General features: G+C 44.5%; 1 protein-coding gene across 1 annotated transcript in view; it reads right to left on the reverse strand.

Moving 5' to 3' along the window:
• Window positions 1–21296, reverse strand: part of tex2l (testis expressed 2, like) — an 89143-nt gene that overhangs the window by 59347 nt on the left and 8500 nt on the right. The window contains exon 2 of the mRNA XM_068056809.1: window positions 2343–2543. Within this exon, the coding sequence (XP_067912910.1) occupies window positions 2343–2543 (201 nt within the window). The remainder of the gene's footprint in view (window positions 1–2342; window positions 2544–21296) is intronic.

Here is a 21296-nt window from a genome sequence, read left to right on the forward strand (position 1 = left end):
CCAGATATTCCATGGAGTAGGGTTGAGGGTGGGGGTAGAGAGGAGGGAGTGGTGGAAATTTCAGGAAGTGGATAGAATAAGGCACAATTTCTGTATTTAAAGGATTGGATGTGGTTCAAAGGCTGAGAAAGTTCTTGGAATAGGCGCTGAAATGGCTGGTGTAACCTCTAACATCTCTGAGGCTGATGTGGAAGTGCTGCTGTTCCAAATTCAAGAAAGCAGGGATGCAATAGTTGGAGTACCAGTGAAGAAGCCATCACAGGCAGCAGCACTGGCCATGGGGAAGGAGTTGTCTGTGGCTGTGAGTGGAACCTCCAGAACCCCAAGGACCCCATTGCAGTCCCAAAAGAAGTTGATAGCATCATCAGGCCTGCAAAGGTGAGAATGTTTTCAGATGAATAACAGAATGGATAACTAAATTACAGTGAAGCACGTGAGTAGTCCCTGGAACAATGGGCAAACAGTGTCCTTTGGGGTGTCAGAGAGAACTGTGTCCCTTGTCCTAGAAGCAAAGTCACTTGGCATTACTCATGCAACCTGTAATGCACATGGGACATTGAAGTCTCCCATCCTGGGACCTTGCTCCTTTGCACCTACCATTACTACCATCCATTCATCGAATCCAAAGTGATTGTGGTTGCAAAAGCTGCAGACTGTAGCAACCAATCAATGATACGGATTGCACGTGCAGAAGTAGACATCGCACAATGCTAGGGAATCAAAGACCAGTCGGGGAGGAGGTGCAAATGTCCAATGCTTGACACAATATGAAGAAGAGGTAAAGGAAGAATTAGCAACACCTCTAGCCTGGCAGCTGGTGTTAGAAATTTGTGAGCCTCTGTGCCTTCAGTAGGTTCATGAGAACATAAACCTTTTCTTGTTTAATGTTTCTATGTGTTCTTCACCAGTTACCAGTTTCCTCATTAGACTCCCACTAAGTTGCTGATATAGACAGAATACTGTTCAAGGCCACCAAGGTTAACTGTTTCATTCCTTCCAGGACACAGCGGAGACGATGGCTGCAGAACAAGACACCGCAGTCCCCCACTACCTCTGGGAATACAGGCAGGCACATACTACGCTGTTATTCTCCCAGTGGCACAGTTAGTGTAAGATTGGTACTGACACATGGTGAGACAAGGAAACCAGAAGAGGCAGATGTGGAAGTGGAGCCCCATGTGGTTGGACAGAGGTGTACACCAAGTCAGCCCCTGGCTACAGAACAGCTAGATGACGAACACAGGGTTCCCGTTGTGAAAAGAAGGACGCGAGCAAAGCATCAGACACATCTGGAGATTCTATGCAGCCTCTTCCACTGCTCTGGGACTCTCCACTGCACTGTTGTGTGCCAATATCGAACAGATTTCAACTTATTGCACAGAATTAAGGACTTGGGTAACCGTCTGGAGAGATTTTTGTCACCTTTGAGGCCAGTAAGCATATTGGTCCGGAGTTGAGTGAAAAGAAAAAAGACTTGCATTTATATAGCGCCTTTCATAGCCTCAGGATATTCCAAAGCACTTTACGGCCAATGAAGTATTTTTGAAGTGTAATCACTGTTGAAATGTAAGAAACCATGGTCTAAATGCAATGCCTACTCCATTGATCTGGCAAATTACCTGAATTGCACACTCAGAAACTCTGAACCATCGTACTGTGCACAGTTCTGGTCTCCATATTATAAAAGGATATAGAGGCAGTGGAGAGGGCACAAACAAGACTTACAAGGGTGGCACCAGAACTTAGAGGAAACTATCAGGAAAGATTGAGCAGGCTGGTGCTCTTTTCCTTGGAAAACAGAGGTTAAAGGGTAGGGGTCTTACCATTAAAGGGTTTGATAGGGGAGACATAAAGATGTTTCCATTTGTGGGAGAGTCCAAAACAAAGGGCCATAAATACAATACATCCAGAAGGAAATTCAGGAGAAATGGATTTAACCAGAGAATGGTTAGGATGTGAAATGTTCTAAAGCAAGGAGCAGTTGAGGATGCATTTAAGGGGAAGCTAGATAAATGCATGAGGGAGAAAGGAATAGAAAGTTTTGCCAGTAGAGTTAGAATAAGAGGTGGGGGAAGTGGCTCGTGTAAAGCATAAACAGTGGCATGGACCAGTTAGGTCAAACTGACTGTTTCAGTTCTACCTAATTCAATGTAACACTTTCAACTCTAGCTTTTATAAATGCAAATTATAAGGTATTTCGTGTCATTCAGCTAATGGATTATAGACTACAAGTGCAAAGAAAAATATTGAATATACCAGGCTTTTAGGAATATGGAGGCTCTCATTCTGATGGGATGAGATCAAGGAATGGTCAGAGCTTTTCAAAGAAAATTCTCACCTACCTTGCTGTCAGCTAGGTCACAGGATCGATGGCTGATGAATGCCACGTCATGTTTGCCTTCATCAAAGGTTGCACGTCGAGAGATATTGCTTCTTGGGTATGAGAGTTTCAGTGCAGTACCCTCTAGTGTCACATAGACTGAAAAGGTGAGTGATGGATGGTAGGTCTCAGGATCATAGTTATAGCTTTCATTCATCCAGCCCTGTAATACAGAAGAGAAACAGATGGGAAAATGTAACACTTGACTCATTCGTTATTGCAGCAGGCAAAACCCATATATAGTCTGAAATCTGCAAGAAGTTGTCCAATCCTCTGCGGCACAAAACTGGCTTCCTGAGTCAGATGAAGCAAGGCAACTCTTTATAGGTGTAGGGGGAAAATTGTGGCTGATGCAGCTAAATAAATATACACATATATATAAGATGAAGGTGTAGCCACATGTTGTTACAAAATGGAGTATTTACCCAAGGCATTGTGGGACAAGTTAGTTAGCTTGCAGCCTTGAGCATGGTGCAGCTTAGCACAGGCAATTAGGCTGACCAAAGAGGGCCCCTCATATCAGTGCATAAGACAGCTGCTTTGTCTAATTGCAGACTGCACATGGCAGCTAGGAAAGCAAGCCTGACAGAGGTAAAAAGATTCATTGTGAAGACTCAAGGATATTTGATAAGGGGGCCTGGTAAACATTCTGAGATGGTCAGGGGCGTACCATGAGCTATCCCCACAAGCACATGATACCTAATTAGTAATTTTATTGATAATGAATGTAATGTATGAAATCAATAACCGTTACGATTAGATTGTGTCCAGCCGGGATAGGCTGAGTAACTGTATATCCATTGTGGATTTTCCTTCGTTCAGTGGAAAAGTGCATGGTAAGCCCAGCGTCTTACTCCCCACCAGTGTAAAATAAACCTTTTGACAATTGGAACAGACCTGAGCATCTAGTGGTTCATTTTAGTCAATTCCACTCTAACAATAGGTATATGTGCCCTATAAACATAATCAAATCAATTCCTATGTGAAAAGTCATTCTTACATGTTTTGTTTGTAAGATGCATGCTTTGCTCTTAATGAGCTAAAAGCTCTTGTAGTCCAGTTTTTTGGACCCATTTGGCTGAAATCGATATTGCGGCATCCATTTACCCTGATTAAAGCCGATAGGATTGGCATTACTCAGATTTGTGTCACTGTATTGCAGGGTCAGAGTGAAGTACAAATGGTATCATCACAAATACAGTCATGAAGGCTCAAAGCTGTAATATTTCTGTTTGCTACTTGCTAAGTTGTTAATTAGGAAACTACGCAGGAGATGGAAGTGGCAACCTTTAGTTTCTGCTTCTCTGAACTCATGGCAGAACATGTTTGTATTTAAATGAAACACGAGGATTATCAATTGAAGAGATAAGCAGAATGTAATGACTTTGTTACACTAATATTAGCAACATACTGAACATTGACAATGTGAGTTAGCACTATTTCTTATGTCAGCTTTAGCTCAGTGTTAGAATACTTGCCTCTGAGCTGGATGTTCTGTGTTCAGTTCCACTCCAGAGACATATGGGGGAATTTAACCTGTAAGAGTGGGGTGGGGGGGGGGGTGGGCGTGGAGGTTTGGGTTGGCTGGGAGGTTAAAGTGTTAGAATTCTGAATCTCCACTCCATCCTGCCCACTTCTGCCTTTCACAGAGGCAGGATGGGAAACCTGTCAGCTAAACCAAGGTGAGGGAGTGCTATATCAGAGGTCAGTGCCTTTCCCCCTACCTGCTGGATCCAGCAAGCCCGCCTGGCTAATGCCTCACAGCTGGATAACTTCCTGACTGTCCCAATCTTCCTCATGAGGCCTCCAATCTTCTCCTGAGGCCTCTGACCACCACCCAGGCCTGTGCCCTGCCACTGAGGTGATTGGACTCCCCTGGGATTCCTGGATCGCTGCCATACCCCAGGATTGAACCTCACCGCCCCAGGACAATATCCATCCCCACCCCCCACCACCCCCCAAGATGCTCCAGTTGGGATGCCCACCTACCTGGTCCTGCGACCTCCTCCAGACTGCTTCGCACCTGACTCTCCCCTTGGACCTGGTATTGGATAGACACCCCCCGCCCGGGACTGGATCCTCCCCCCGTCCCGGGATGGAACCAGGGATAGCCTCTTCACACTTCGGGATTGATCCCCCTACTACTCTCCTGTGATTGCCTGGTCAGGGTACAGACCTACCTAATCCTGTGGCTTCCTTCACACTGCTCCCCACCTGACTGGAAGCCACAGCTACCAATCAGAGTCTTTGAACCTATCGGTGATGTCACATGCATGCTGTGGTACCCCTGACTTCCTACATCCCCATGCTCTATCACACCCCTACTCCCGGTGGGTCAGTAAGTTAAAATTCCCCCCTTCAGCACAAAATCTAGGCTGACACTCCTGTGCAGTATTGACAGTGTGCTGCACTGTCAGGTGTGCCATCTTTTGGATAGGATATTAAACCAGAGCACCATCTGTGTTCTCAGATGGACATAAAAGATACCACAGCATTATATCAAGAAGAACAGGGGAGGTTTTGCTGGTGGCCTGGTGAATATTTATCCAGCAACCAACATTAATACAGCAGGTTATCTGGTCATTATCTCATTGCTGTTTTTGGGATCTTTCTGTGTGAAAATTGGCTGCCACATTTCCTGCATTACAACAGTGACCTTGTGTCAAAAATACCATTAGCTGTAAAGTGCTTTGGGATATCCTGTGGTCGTGAAAAGTGCTATATAAATGCAAGTTTTTATGTCTTCCTTCTTCGATTGCTCTGCTATTGCTTGTGTTACGGCCAGGTGAGAAAGGTGTCTAGGGTCTTTTACTGTCTTCACCTGGTCTTATTGTAACAGGGTTTAATTTTTAAACACACTGTGTTTTGAGCTCCCCCTTGGTGAATCCTTGTTCACCACTTTCCAATTATAAGGCAAAGAAATGAGCATAAACAGGCTCAAAGGTTTAAAGATGAAAAGTGAAATTTATTAACATTTAAACTTAAACTCTAATTTGGTTAATGCCTACAGATATATATGCCCACACTAGCATACACACATGATACACACATGCACACAGGGACAGAAAAGAGCAGAAGGAAAATAAAGTAGAGAGGTTTGAGGCAGTCTCTGAAGGGGGTTTCTTGTTACTGTTGCTGTGTTTCCAGCTCGCTGTAGAGTCTTTGATTGTAGACAGCTCTTACTTTTCATTGGGGCCCGGTATTCTTCTTAAACCTTGTTCATGTAGGAGACCTTTCTCTCTTTGAGTTCACTTGTCTTCACTGGGTCTTCAATTCCGTGAGAAAGAGAGGGAGCACTCAGGAGAGAGATGTTCTCAGTCCAGGAGCAAACAACTTTCTGATCAGTCCAAAGCTCTGTGGCCAGTTCAAATTAAAAAAAACTCCAACAATCAGTCAGTCATGTGACTAAACTGGTCTGACCACATCTGTTTGTGTATTCGGCCATCTTAACAGTTAACCTGGAATGCTAGCCTCTCCACCTTCACCGTCTGGTATACAAAGCTCCATTGTGGATTAAATTGGAGCAGGGAGTGGCTCCTTTGTCCGTTCCAAGTACTGTCTGTTACAATGCAAATGTCTTTCCAATCCGGGGCTTGGCAATTCCTTGTGATCAGCCCTCTTTTCTTCCCAACAGCAATTTTAAGTTTTAATGTTCATGTGGCGAAATAATGTGTGCCTCAGTCTTGGCAGGTGGGGGCCTGCATGACACTTGCTTTTGGGCTTTAGTGGAGCACAAGATTCATCCCTAAATGTTAATAGGCTCTTGAGCCAAGTGAATATGACAACTGCAGCCTTCACTCAGCATTCACACATAAAAATTTTCCATCAGGAATCATTTGATCATGATTTGCAACCATGGCTAATTCGTGGATTCTGAAGCCAATTACAACATTCCATAATGCTGCCCCAGTTGAGATCAATTTGCTTTGCATTGTGACTTGCGAGCGAGCCCAGGTCCGACCTGATGTGTATGATGCAATTTCACATTGGGTATTGCATTAACCAACTGAGCCATTGGGGAGAACCCAGCCTCAAACATATGTGGCCCAACAATCACAGCAGTTATGCTAGGATCCTTCCCATTGGTAACCTCAGCTGCTAGAGAACGTGGGGTTAAGAGGAGGTGTCCCAATTTAAAGACTAGTGGCGGGTGCTTGTGACTCCGAAGGTGCACCTCAGGCACAAGACCTGGCATAAGAGACTGAAAACTGTGGCCTCGATGCCCAGGCTGAGCCATGTGCCAGGTCCAGCTCCGTGAAGGATGTGCAATGTGCTTCTGATGATCCGCTTGGTACTGGAACTGCAAGTAACAATTAACAAAACAAAATGACCAGTCCTCTTCTGGAGTCCAGGTCACGGCTGCTGGACTGGGCACTCAAGATGGGGCCCACAGCAACAACCAGTTCTCCTCCTTCTTCTTCTTCTGCCAGCTACTGAATGTGTGGGCATAAACAAAGGCCACAAGAATCTTCATCTTAAGACTGGGAACCAGCAAATCTGAGTCCTGGTCTATTTCGGGCACTTACGCCGCACTCTGATTGGAATTATGGTGTCATTGTGCCATAAAGAACAAGGACATTTTGCTCCCTCTTTTTTTTCACCAATGAGGAGCTATTCCAGTGTCCTGCTGCCTCTACAAATGGCAATGTCACCAATTAAAAATTTTCCCAGTGGAACAGCTGACAGTGGATGTGCAATGGTTGAAATTTGTACTCATGAATAAACACTTTCCATTGTACAAACTTCTCTTTAAAGGAAAAAAAGATAAAACATTGGAAGTTGGAATGCTTGACTCATTGAAGTTATCTATGGCTTATCATTCTTAAGCCTCCTTTCAAGTAATTGCATTCTCCTTTCACATTGCCTGCCAAAGCAGTCATTTCTCTCAGAATCTGCTAACTTGAGTGTCTTGAGGGAGAGACTTGGATTAAAACCATGCTGCGGAACTGATTGCTGTTTGAGATCTGCTTCAGATTCACCAGGAGATTAATTTGCAGCATTATCAGACGCAATATGACACTGGAGTGAATGATTACAGCTGAAGTGATCTATGAGCTAGGAAAGGCTGCACTAAATGGAACTTGATGATTGTGAAAAGAATCTCACAGCCTTTATATTCAAACCTTTGGTTACCATCATGGAATGTTTTGGTATCATACGTAAAAATATTATTGAATTGTTCAGAAAATAGTGCTAATCAGTACCGTTGCCACACAGTGTTCCTCAACAAACTGGACCTGGAGAATTGCAAATGTTACACCCTGTTCAAAGATGGATGTAAGGATAAACCCAGCAACTATAGGCCAGTCAGTGGTCAGACCACCTTGGTGGTCAGAAAGCTTTTAGAAATGTTAATCTGGAACAAAATTAACACTCACTTGGACAAGTGAGGATTAATTAAGGAAAGCCAGCACAGATCCGTTAAGGGCAAATTATTTTTAACTAACCTGATTGAGTGTTTGATGAGGCAACAGAGGGTTGATGTTGGTAATGTGGTTGATGTGGTCTATACGGATTTCTAAAAGGCATTTGATAAAGTGCCACATAATAGACTTACCAGCAAAGTTGAAGTCCATGGAACAAAAGGGACAGTGGCAGCATGTGTATGAAGTTAGCTGAGGGACAGGAAACAGAGTAGTGGTGAATGGTTGTTTTGCAGACTGGAGGAAGATATACAGTGGGGTTCCCCAGGGGTCAGTATTAACACCACAGCTTTTCTTGATGTATATTAATGACCTAGACTTGGGTGTAGAGGGCACAATTTCAAAATTTGCAGATGATGCAAAACTTGGAATAGTGATAGACTTCAAGAGGACATAGACAGGCTGGTGGAATGGGCAGATACATGGCAGATGAAATTTAATGCAGAGAAGCGTGAAGTGATACATTTTGGTCAGAAGAATGAGGAGAAACAATATAAAACAAAGGATACAATTCTAAAGGGGGTGCAGGAACAGAAAGAGCGGGGCTATATGTGCACAAATCATTGAAGGTGGCAGGGCCGGTTGAGATTGCAGTTAAAAAGGCATCCTGGATCCTGGGCTTTATAAATAGAGACATAGAGTACAAAGGCAAAGAAGTTATGATGAATCTTTATTAAACATTGGTTTGGCCTCAACTGGAGTATTGTGTCCAATTCTGGGCACTTGCAGTTTAGGAAGGATATGAAGGATTTAGAGAGGGGCTGAAAAGATTTACAAGAATAGTTCTAGGGATCAGTAACTTCAGTTACGTGGATAGATTGGAGAAGCCGGGGTTGTTCTCAGAGATGAGAAGATTGAGAGAAGATTTGATAGAGGTGTTCAAAATCATGAGGGGTCAAGACAGAGTAGATAAAGAGTAACTGTTCCCATTGGTGGAAGGATTGAGAACCAGAGGACACCAATTTAAGGTAATTGGCAAAAGAACCAATGGTGACATGAGAAAAAACACTTTTATGGAGTGGTTAAGATCTGGAATGCACTGCCTGAGAGTGTGGTGGAGGCAAATTCAATCGTGGCTTTCAAAAGAAAATTGGATAAGCAGCTGAAGAGAAATAATTTGCAGGGCTACAGAGAAAGGATGGGAGAGTGGGACTAGCTGAAGTGCTGTTGCAGAGAGTTGGCATGGATGTGATGGGCCAAATGTATGGATCTGATCCATGCTGTGTACCTATATATGAAGTATACATGCACACAGATTGATTCATACCGTAATTAACAGATCGGATTGGCTGCTTTTCAACAGCAAAAATTCTGTCAGCTTGGCTCAATTGATAGCATTCTCACCTCCAAGTCAGAAAATTGTGAATTCACTCTCTGTTGCAAGACTTGAAATCTAGGCTGAAATGTCAGTGCTGTACTGAGATGGTGTTGCATTGATATTGCTAGGCATTAGGGGTCAACATTGAACAAAAATCTAACTGGACCAACCATATAAATACGGTGGCTACAGTAACAGGCCAGAGGCTGGGAGTTCTCCGACGAGTAACCCACCGCCTAACTCTGCAAAGCCTGTCCATCAACTACAAGGCAAGTGCCAAGACTGTGATGGAATACTCTCCACTTGCCTGGATGAATGCAGCTCCAATAAAACTCAAGAAGCTTGACACCATCCAAGACAAAGCAGCCAGCTTGATCGGCACCCACTTAAACAATCACCTCCTCCACCACTGGTGCACAGAGGCAGCACTGTGTATCACATACAAGATGCACTGCAGCAGCTTGTGGTGTGATTTAAGAGTGATGTCTCTTTAAGATCTTAGTTTGCTAATGAGCCAAGTACCAGAATTCTGTCATGTGACTTAGAGCCAGACTCACTCTGCTACTGTAACATTAAGTGGCAAGTCATGTAAGTAGTTAGCTTCGTACTGTATATACTTGTTAGCCGTTAATAAACATGTTTGAGATCTTCAATCAACTGAACTCACGCATCTCATTTATGTTGCATCAGACAACGTAAAAAGCTTCCCATTACATGGTGGCAGCTGGTGAGAAGACAGAATCCAAGATTGAAGACTGCAGGAAAACAACTTTAAAAACTACCAACAACTAAAAGAAAGAAAGTTTAAAACAAATACTGGCTCAAACAGTAAGAAAAAAAGAACTCACCCTCAGCGGTAGAAGACTGAGCTGAACAACAGGCTGCAAATCACTCTCTGTAAGCGGGTGAGTCAGTGTGCCATCGGTACAGGAACCCCAGTTAAAAAAAAAGCTTTGAGGTGCTTGCAAAGTCGTTTTTTTTAAAGGCTCAGTAAAAGAAAAAAACAGGGAAAACCCAACCCCTATCTCAGGCTGATGGAATCTTTTCAAAGGATCCCCCAAGATGATCAGATCCGCGCCATTACAGGAGGTGCCTGACAGCAAAAGGCACTGGAATCCTCCATTCACGCAGCTCGCAGCTGAAGCTATAAATCACTCGAACACTGAAGAGCTTTCACTCACTCAGCCAGAGTTCAAGAAAAATCTCATAAAACCACTCAACCGTGAAGAACTGCCTCTTGAATGGCTGCATAAACAAACCCCAGTTAAAAAGAGCACTTGAAATGCCTATTGCTTAGCTGTATAGACAAACAGACTAGAGTGCTGGAAGCTAGTTAAATAGACCAACACTGCTAAACACCTGCTTCTGTCAATCAAAGCAGCCAGTAAAAAGAACAGAGTTTTTTTTTAAAGGGAAGCAGTACAGAGTCACAGAAGCAGGTTCTTAAAGTAAGGTTAAAGCATAAGAACAGCAGGAACATGGATACCAATTTTCCCAGCATGAACTAGAAAGCCTTGATATCTTATCTGAGTTCAAACTGTTGTAACAGAGAATGCAATTGTGCTATACAGACCAAGTCATTGTAGAACCAGAAAAACAGGCTGTAAAAATAATGATAGTGATTGGAAATGAGGGATTACACAGAATCAATACCTCAGGCATATCTGAACAGGGCCAGAAAGATCCCGCAAAGATATGGAAAGTGCTGGAAGATCAGCTCTGATTATGAGAGAATATCAGAATTCACTACCTGGAATTGATGTCCAGCCACAGGAATCAATAGACATGTTCATCAGCAGATGCCATAGTAAGATGTGATTTCTCAGAAACAAATGTCAGAGCAATTAATGGAGCTAGTGATTGTATCGATACCCACTGAAGCATTTCAGAAAGACCTCTTATGGAAAAAGAAAGGTCACAGCATCGACGCACTGATAGAAGATAGCAGGAAATATGAAGCCTTTGTAACTGGATGACAGCATCTGCAAGTACTAGGTGCAGCCAACAGTATTGGCACGATAACCAGGTCGAAAAGAGCAAGCAAGCTGTGTGGTAAGTGCCGTCTGTCCCACACATGGTGAAATTGCCCTGCATTCTGAAACCTGTGAAAGGTGTGCAATGCAAAAGACACTGGGCCTGTCTAGCCAGAAGCCACGGGAGGACACAAGCCAGTAGAAAATAGGCGCAGCAACACGGCACCAGCAGCAAGGAAAGCACCAGAGACCTGCACAAACACAAGCCGATACATGAGGTCAACAGCAAAACAGACCTGAGACAAGACACAGAGCGAAGCAGTTCTCAGCCAGACAACGAACAGAAGTTCCACATTGTGAATCTGACACATCATGTTGATAAAATCAAACAAATGGAAGCTTTCACCACTATTAACATCATGTGCCCAAAGAAAGCTGGCAAACATACACACAAGGTCAAAACTGACACCAGCGCTAGTGTAAACATCCTACCAGTCCAAATCCTCAAGGATATGTACCAGAGTCGCTGGAAGTCTATGATATAACTGACAAATGCTTAGTTATCTGCATACAATGGGTCACCCATCCCTGGAAATGGCACATTAACAATGCAATGCAGCTATGGCAAGTCAGCATGGAAACCACAATCGTTCTCCCTAGTAGATATGCGTGGACCAGCAGTGGCAGGACTACCAGTGTGTAAGGACCTCAGCATCATAACCATCCACGAAGTCACCAAGGTACTCATTACAGCAGACGAGACCAAGGGGAAATCTCCAAGGACCGGAACCCGCTCGCAGACTCTAACCAGCATCAAACGGTGCAGTCTGGAAACCTAGCAACAGCACAACTATGCCGTGCCTTCAGTTCTGCTCTCTCGAGAACAGCCAGCATCACAACAGGTATCTCCATGAGACCAAGTACTCTTTCCCCAACAAATCCTCGACCTTGAGCCCCAAACCTTCAGACATGGAGGATAAGGAGAAACAAAGGACACACAATGTAAATGTTCATAATCTCGATACCTATGTAAAATAATTTTGATGTTATCTAATTTCATGTATTTTACTCTTAGCATCTGAGACTTATCTTTGGAAAGAAAGGGGATGTTGTGTGATTGCCTTTAAGAGTGATGTCCCTTTAAGATCTTAGTATGCTAATGAGTCAAGTATCAGATCACAGTCATATGACTCAGAACTAGACTCACTCTGCTACTGTAAGAGGCAAGTCATGTAAATAGTTAGCTCTGTACTGTATATACTTGTTAGCTGTTAATAAACCTGTTTGAGATCTTCAATTAACTGAACTCCATACATCTCATTTATGTTGCATCAGACAACATAAAAAATTTTTCATTGCACAGCTCATCAAAGCTTCTTCAGCAGCACCTTCCAAACCCATGAACTCTAACACCTAGAAGAGTAAAGGAAGCAGGCGCATGGGAACACCACCACCTGCAAATTCCCATCTAAATCACAGACGATCCCGACTTGGAACTATATTGCCATTCCTTCACTGTTGCTGGTTCAAAATCCTGGAACTCCCTCCATAATGTTACTGTGGGTGTACCTACACAACATGGACTGCAGGAGTTCAAGAAGGCAGCTCACCACAACTTTCTCAAGGGCAATAAAATGCTGGCCTTGCCAGCGATAGCCACATCCTGTGAATAAATAAAATATATTTAAAAATGCGGTATTAAACTGAGGCCTCGTTGCCTGCTCTGATGGATGTGAAAGATAGTATGATGCTATTTGAAGAACAGCAAAGCATTCTCCCTGTGACCTAACTCGCCCAGTGCCTTGGTGAAAATTCTTCTCTCATCTGACACCACTAAAAATAGATTAACTGGGAGGTTGCAAATGGGCTTCCATGTTCTACATGTGTGGCTGCCCATCAAACGTATTTCAGTGTTTTCAAAGCACCTTGAGACATCCTGAGGCTGCGCTTGTTGCTTTATAAATACAAGTTCTTTCTTCCTTTCACGGTGTCCTCATGTTTTATGTCTAAGGCCTGATTGTTGTGTATTAGCTTCACTTCATAATTCGTACCAAAAGAAAATCTAGCATCTAGCTCATGTCCATAGTTTTTAAAGGTGCCACACCTCAAAAACACCAGATCTCAGTAGGCAGAAAAATAACGCAGGGTGATTTATTTCAGGCATTTTTCTTACTTAAAGATCAATTGTAAGTGTAGGTTTAGTGATTTTTTTTGTCAGAATTGTGTAATTTTTTTGTGTCATAAATCTTATTCTTAGCTGTAATCTGAGTGAAGGAGGAAAATGGCAGCCAAACAAAATACAAAGCACCTCCATGACCACTATCTGTTAGGTCAACCACCATGGTAGGCTTACATATGCCAGTGACTAAATGCAGAACTATCAAAAACCAGTTCCCTTCTCGAGGTAGATAACACAGCTTCCAGTGGGCAATATAAGCATTTATATAGTGCCTTTCTTAACCTCAGGACTTCCTAAAGTCCTTTACAGCCAATGAAATAAAACTGAATTGCAGTCACTGCTGTAATGTAGGAAATACAACATCCAATTTCTGCACAGCAAGCTTTCACAAACAGTGTTGTGATAATGACCAGATAATCTGTTTCTAGTGGTGTTAACTGAGGGATAAATATTAGCCAGGACATTGGGAATAACTCCCCTGCTCTTCTTTAAAGTAGTGTCATAGGATCTCTTGCAACCACCTGAGAGAGCAAACACAATCTTGGTTTAACATCTAACCTGAAAATGGCACCTCTGACAGTGCAGCACTCCCTCAGTATAGTACTGGAGTGTCAGGACGGATTTTTGTGCTTGGGGCTAGATTCAGAAAAAATGGTGGACAGAGCCACCGCGGTCTAGCAATGGTGTCAGCTGCCTGTGCGCAGGTGCTGGGGCCATTTTTAAAGAGCAGCTAGCCCTGCCGGTAAATTTAAATTTTAAAAGACGTACCACCCCCCACCCCAACTGTTGTACTAAAATTCTACACACCTTTAGCACCCCCCAATACCAATGACATTAAGTATTTGCCCTTCCCCCCCCAAAAAAACACATAACCTTTGAAATCTGACCTTCCCCCCTCAGACTGTACAAAGTTTAAGGTTCACCCCTTTCCACCATTCCCTACAGTCATTATGATTATTTGACCCCATTCCCCACACTCCCGCACTAAAAATCTTTACTCCTGCACCTTCCTACCAGTGTCATACCTGCTTTCCCAAGACGGGGAAGTGAAGGCGCGGAAGTGCCGGCCGCCCCACTAAAGCTCGCGGCGGGCCCATAAGATGGAAAGTAAGTTTATTTAAATGTACTCATTTTATTGATTTAAATATTTAAATTCAGGTCCCATCGTCGACCAATGGGGTTCCACCACGGAGCCTTGCCACCAATGGGAGGATTGGGCCCCGCCCTCCCAGCGTCAGGCTCCGTGTCGGGCCTCTGCCAGAACCATTTCCGGGCCCCTCCTGCCATGGAGCTCAACATCGGGGGCCCAGTAAATTCCAGCCCTAGGTCTCTAGAGTGAGACTGGAACCCAAAACCGTTTGCTCCTGAGGTGCTTTGTATTTTGTTTGGCTGCCATTTTCCTTCTTCATTCAGATTACAGCTAAGAATAACATTTATGACCCAATAAAATTACACAATTCTGACAAAAAAAATCACTAAACTTACACTTACAATTGATCTTTAAATAAGAGAAACACCTGAAATAAATCACCCTGCGTTATTGGCCTGGCTTTCTGGGGCCTAAGACTTGATTCAGAAATTTCACCTAGGCCCTACTGCAGACTCTCAACAACTGTAAACAGATTCTGTTCAATGTGAGGGATGCATAAAGGGAGTGGTAACTTTCATGTGAAATAACAGCACCTGGAGAGTGCTATGCTAACCTGTGACACATATAACCCAGGTAGAAGATTTACAAATTACAACTGTGAGATTCCTACAGCAGGAAACATTTTGCTGTTTTATACACTGTAAACCATTAAATAAAAATTCTGAATTAATTGTGCTTGAGTTGAGTAGTTTTTTGACGCTGAAGGGGAAAGGATGCTAATGTTTGCTTTGAAGCCAGAAGGAACTGTTTGTGAGGTTCTTTGTGGCTGACTGCAGACATTGTTGTTGGAGTTAGCCAGTCAGTCAAGTCTGGATCATGGAGAATGACCATCTGTTGAGGTGTTTGTCATTTAATACTTGAAGAGTGACAGCCCCTAGTGCACTACATTAATGATAGATTCTGCAAGATAGATCACTGTTACAAGTAACTAGGAGGCAAAAATATATTTTACAATCAAGGATTCTGTTTACAGATAGCTTGCCAGGTGACTTCAGAGTGGCTTTCGTGACTATGGGGGCCATTTTTAGCATTGCCCAGACAGTAACGTGGTGGAGCTGATTTCCCCTTACCAAGTATAGATCTGCCGATTTCAATGGAGTAAAAACCATGTTGTCTCTAGAATGGGCATTTGCTCTGCCAGGGTATGAGTTTGAAGGTTATTCCCAATCACATAGCATGAGAGTGGAGTAAATGCAGTTCAGAACAAGTAGAGGAGGCAGCTTCACTTCCCTGAAGGATGTCAGTGAGCACTTGCCAAAAACAAGTTTGAAAACACCTTTAGTGATACACTGCCCTTGCCTTACGTCATGGAAATATTGAGTGCTCTGTTGGGCCATGTTTTAGGTGCTATGTGGCTACTTAATGATCAAAAATGGGGCCTGAGATGCAAGCACAAACTTCTGACAGGAAGTGTGTGGATGTCATCTTGGTAAAGCGGTTTGCGCACAAGCACCTAACGACTGCTGGCAGCATCCAGAGCAGGCAGGTTATGACATCAATCAGTGTGCAATGATGAGCTGACACCAGCACTGCTATTTTCAAACTGCACATTCCAGCCAATGCCCTGTCTTGAGCTCGACATTAAATGGAATGAAAGGCCCCCCTACGCTACCCACCCCCCCACCCCTACCCTGTCCAACTATTTAAAGGGATCTTTCTTATAATTGACTAAAGTTTGAATACACAACAGGTTGTGGTCTGGATGGTCTTGAGGTAGTTTCTGGGTCATAATTTAAAATCCCATGCTGAAACAAAGCATGAGTGGTCTGGTAGGGGTTCCTCTGGGTATTGAACATGAGTGGACAAATGAAGAGAGGCCACGCAGAGCAGGACAAGCTGCTGGAGGATGTTGGTGAGAAGGGGGAGAAGGGCTCTCAGCAGGAGGCCATATCCGCCTAGGGTCTTCAGGGAGCAATACTCTTACCTCAACTTCAGAAAGGACCAATGCTTGAGATGCTTCTCAAAAGAGATCGAGACTAAAATCTGTCAACTGCTGCAGCCACAACTGCAACCTCTGGGTAGAGCAAGGACAACATTGCCCATGACTGTCAAGGTGACACTGGCTCTTAACTGGCTCAGTGGCTGCAGCATGACTGGTGGAAGGCTGCTCACCCTCAATTGAGACTACAGATGGCCTTGGAGGGCGACCTCAAGCAGCTCTGGGCCTAGAAGGCCCGGCCTCCGACTGCACCATCTCAGTCGGCTTGGGCTGCAGCTCTCTAGGCTGACTGACAGGCAAAGCAAAGACACTGCTGGAGTGGCTGGGGTGAGTGCAGTAATGTTATTATCCTGAGAGAGAACAGCATGTTTCTGGACCATGAGCCACTACCAATCTCTCAGGCAGCACCTCAGCAATCCTGGCAATCTGTTGGCAAATAGATTGATGGACTGCTATGATATCTTCAATCCCCTTTGAATAGTGGTATCCAGAGCCACCAAAGCAGCAGGCTGAAATATCCTGGCAACACTCAGATAGAAGCTATTTGTGCTGCAATGAAAGCTGAGACATTGGCTGTCAGATGCTGCATCATGGTGTGCTGATGGAGGTGACCACCTATTCCATGCAGGAAAGGATGGGCTCCACGATTTGCACAAAGCCTGTGCCGAATTGGAGCTGGATGCCTCCATGTTCCTAGACATTGAGAGCAGCTTTCTAGCAGTGTAAACCCATCATGCTTGTTCTGTAGTCTGGCCCATCAAAGTCATCATCTAACTCCTCTGCAGCAGCTCTTGGGTGTAACCTGACCCTTCAGCAAGCTGGTATCAGCACTATCCTTTCTCCCCCTCCCCTGGCTACAGCACACTGGTGCACGGTGTCTCATCATGGGCAGATACTTCTCCTATCCTAGTCTCTAAAATACACGTAGTGTCAGTAGGTGTATGCTGACTCCGAGTGTAAGATCGAATGACTGTGTCTCTTCATCTTCACTGTCTTCTTCCTCTTCCTCCTCCACCTAGGAAGATTCCAGTTCTTGGGTATCTGAAATGAAGAAGGGAGAAGGGTTGGGTTGTGGTGAGGGGAGAGGAGAAAGTAAGGAGTGTGTGTTTATACCATCTGCAGCTTGTGAGTCAGAAGAGAATGTGGGATGAGGGAGAAGGAGGTTAGGTTTGCAGACACCCTCAACAATTCCTCCGGCCCCACCAGTGGCCATGGCCAGGGAATATAACATGTAGGCGCTCTTGTCCTCCTCCACTTCTTTTCTGCTGCCTTCAGTTATGTGCCACCTTGTCCTGCAAGAAAGAGGTAAGCGTGTCAGTGACTGTCTTGTAGTACGTTTGGGTAATGGTGCAGTCATAGTTGAGTAGCTGCCAGTGTATGTGAGTTGTGGGTGTGAGGCTTGAAAGAGTGTTCAGTGTGTGAGGGTGAGGTAAAGCATATAGGAATTGTTTTAGTTAAACGAGTTGTAACTGAAGTGTTGAGTATTGATTGCTAGAAATTGTTAGTAGATGGTTAATAAGGGTGTGATGAATTGAGCAGTGGGTGAGGTTAGTGATGCAGTTGGTAGGGCATGATATTTGAATATTGAACTCACACACCTTGACAACTCATATCATATCGCTAAATTTCTTCCTGCACTACATCCATTGTCTAGAAGCTATATTCCTGGCAGTGACTTCTGCCTTTAATTCTTCCCATTGCCTCCTCAGGATCTGGGGGCCCCCTTCTCCTCTGTGGATACAAGGGGCTGGATTTTCAAACTGGAGCTGGGAACCTGATGCCAGATAGTTTTCGGGTTCTGAACTCACACTGCAGCAACATTGCTCCTGCGACGCTATCTTTAAATGTAAATGCCCTAATTGGACTGGAGGCGAACTCAGTGCCCAATTAGTCACACCATGTGTCACGAGGAGGCAGGAGCAGCCATGCCACTGCCTGTACAAGAGAGCAGGCAGTACCTCAGAGGGTCAGCAGCCTCAATGAGCACAAAAGTGTCAAATGGCCAAACGAAACGAAAGGTGCATCATCCAGCACAAGACCCCTCAGCTCCTGAAACGTTTCAGCATCAATAAAAAAAACTTTAACTTCTGCCTGCTTTGAACCTGACAGCTGCGCACTAAAGTGCACCAGACTGTTCAGTTTTGGTGATCTCAGCTTTCAAAATTGTCCTCTTGCCCTCCCCAGTCCATTAACAAGCTCCTCAAGGAGCTTAATGGGCTGTTAACTGAGGCGGTTGTGTTCCCCATTTCCCGCTCCCGCTCCCCTTTCAAAGGGAGGTGGTGGCATAGTGGTAATGTCACTAGACTAACAACGCAGAGCCCAGGCTAACATGGGTTCAAATCGAACCATGGCAGCTGATGAAATTTAAATTCAATTAATAAATCTAGAATGAAAAGCTAGTCTAATGGTGATCATGAAATCATTGTCAGTTATTCTTAAAAAAACTCATCTCGTTCACTAATGTCCTTTAGGGAAGGAAATCTGCCATCCTTATCCAGTCTGGCCTATAGGAGACTCCAGACCCACAGCAATGTGGTTGACTTCTGACATGGCTGAGAAAGCCACTCAGTTCAAGGGCGATTAGGGATGGGCAATAGATGCTGGGCTTGCCAGTGACACCCATATCCCACAAAAATAAATAATAATAAAAAAGTTGCCTTGCATTCTGGAATCCAATGCCACCCTCTTGGAATGTGATTTTCAAATTGTGCCTGCATTCCTTCCTGAAACCAATTGAAAATGCAGGCCAGGATGTTATGTTCTGTGTGTTGCCAGGTGCATGATCAGCCATTCCTCAAAGCATCACAACCCAGGTTCACTATTTAAATGAGTCCCACCACTTTTTGCAGCCACAAAGCATCTCCCCTTTAAAATGTGTAGGCTGCCTTTAAGTAAAGCTAGCCACTTGCGGTATTAGGCCCCCTGCCAATGCATGCAGCCAATGAACAGTGCTGCAGGCAGCAATCATGTAAAACAGCAGGCAGTACAAATTTACCTGTGCCACCTGCATTGCAATGGACGGGTGTGAATTAATCGTTGACCACGATCCCTACACCCGTTTTCAGGTGTTCCCCAATTTAACTTCACTTAAGTCAAACGTAACATGGTCTGACACTGGTAATTAAAATAATTATAATTTGATTATTGAAACTATCTTTAAAACCTGTACTCGGCTAGTCAGTAGTTCCAAAACTATTTACGTATTCCTTTCAAAGGCAGAATACCACGGATGCTAGAAATTTGAAATCTTAACAGAAAATGCTGGAAATACTCAGCAGTATTCACAAAATACTTAGCAATAAAGCACTTTTTCCTAAAATACTTATTCCTATCACATTGTCATTATAAGTATCTGCCTATTGAGCAAACAATTCACTTTACTGTATTATATGAAGCAATTGGCCTTCTTTCCTGAAGCAATAGTCTATAGCCTTGATTACAGGTTTGAACAATTTAGTGACAAAACAGTCAAGACCTTCAGCTGCCTTTGAAGGTGAGAAGACAATTTAGCAATCATGCTTCACTGAAAAATGTTGTTTCTTTGCAACTCATTTTAAACACATAATGTACAGGCTCTCAAAGGGAAGACTGAGCACATTTTAATAGCGTCTTCATATAGCGTTACCTATTATTTTTTGATAAGCTAGCAGTATCTGTGAGCACAACCAAGAGAGTCTAAAATTACTTTAAGAGCCATTATCTGAATTTTCAGGGCTGTTTACAACCAGTCTCCATTTCCCAATGATTCAGCTCCTCCCTTGGGGGTTATTGATATTTTTTGTGAATTCAACTGCATTTTCCAGATTTGCTACTGTTCCTTTTGAACCCTGAGGATTGCAATGTTGCATCATTATTAATCTACCCAGTCTGTAGTTCTAGTCTATTCCAATCAGTATATAACTGATATTGATAAATTTACGGAAAATGTCCCCGATAAAGCAAATTACTAGAAAAGCAAGAACATATTCCCTTCATGTATAATTCACATATATAATTCCAAGTGGGAGAAAGACAGGTATGATTCCTTCCCACCCACCCACCCCACTCCCCCCTCTCCTTCCCCCCCCCACTCCCCCCTCTCCTTTCCCCCCCCCACTCCCCCCTCTCCTTTCCCCCCCTCCCCCTCTCCTTTCCTCCCCACTCCCCCCTCTCCTTTCCCCCCCACTCCCCCCTCTCCTTTCCCCCCCACTCCCCCCTCTCCTTCCCCCCCACTCCCCCTCTCCTTTCCCCCCCAATCCCCTTCTCCTTTCCCCCCCACTCCCCCCTCTCCTTCCCCCCCTCCCCCTCTCCTTCCCCCCCCACTCCCCCTCTCCTTTCCCCCCCCAATCCCCCCTCTCCTTCCCCCCCACTCCCCCCTCTCCTTCCCCCCCCACTCCCCCCTCTCCTTCCCCCCCCACTCCCCCCTCTCCTTCCTCCCCCCACTCCCCCCTCTCCTTCCCCCCTACTCCTCCTCTCCTTTCCCCCCCCCCACTCCCCCCTCTCCTTTCCCCCCCCACTCCCCCCTCTCCTTCCCCCCCCAACTCCCCCCTCTCCTTTCCCCCCCCCCAACTCCCCCCTCTCCTTTCCCCCCCCCAGTCCCCCCTCTCCTTTCCCCCTCCCCACCCCCACCCCGGAACCATCACCACCACCCTTACCTTTTCCACACTCCTGTTGCCCTTGATTGTTTTTAGTCGCAATTTTAAACCTCCCCCCCATGCCTGATGGGAAAAGGGCATGATAGGTTTAAAATGGTTGCCATGACCTACTCACTTAATCCTCACAGCACACACCATTTTAGCGGACATGTTAATTGGATGTTGTAGGATTTACTGTAAGGAGTAGACCAATTTTTGATTCATCATGTGCAGAAAAGCACCAGCATAGATATGATGGGCCAAATGGCCTGTTTCTGCACTGGAACATTCTCTAAATTATTATTCTATTTCTTTTTTGTG

This window comes from Heterodontus francisci, chromosome 24 (genome assembly GCF_036365525.1).
Source record: "Heterodontus francisci isolate sHetFra1 chromosome 24, sHetFra1.hap1, whole genome shotgun sequence".
Classification (NCBI taxonomy): Eukaryota; Metazoa; Chordata; class Chondrichthyes; order Heterodontiformes; family Heterodontidae; genus Heterodontus; species Heterodontus francisci.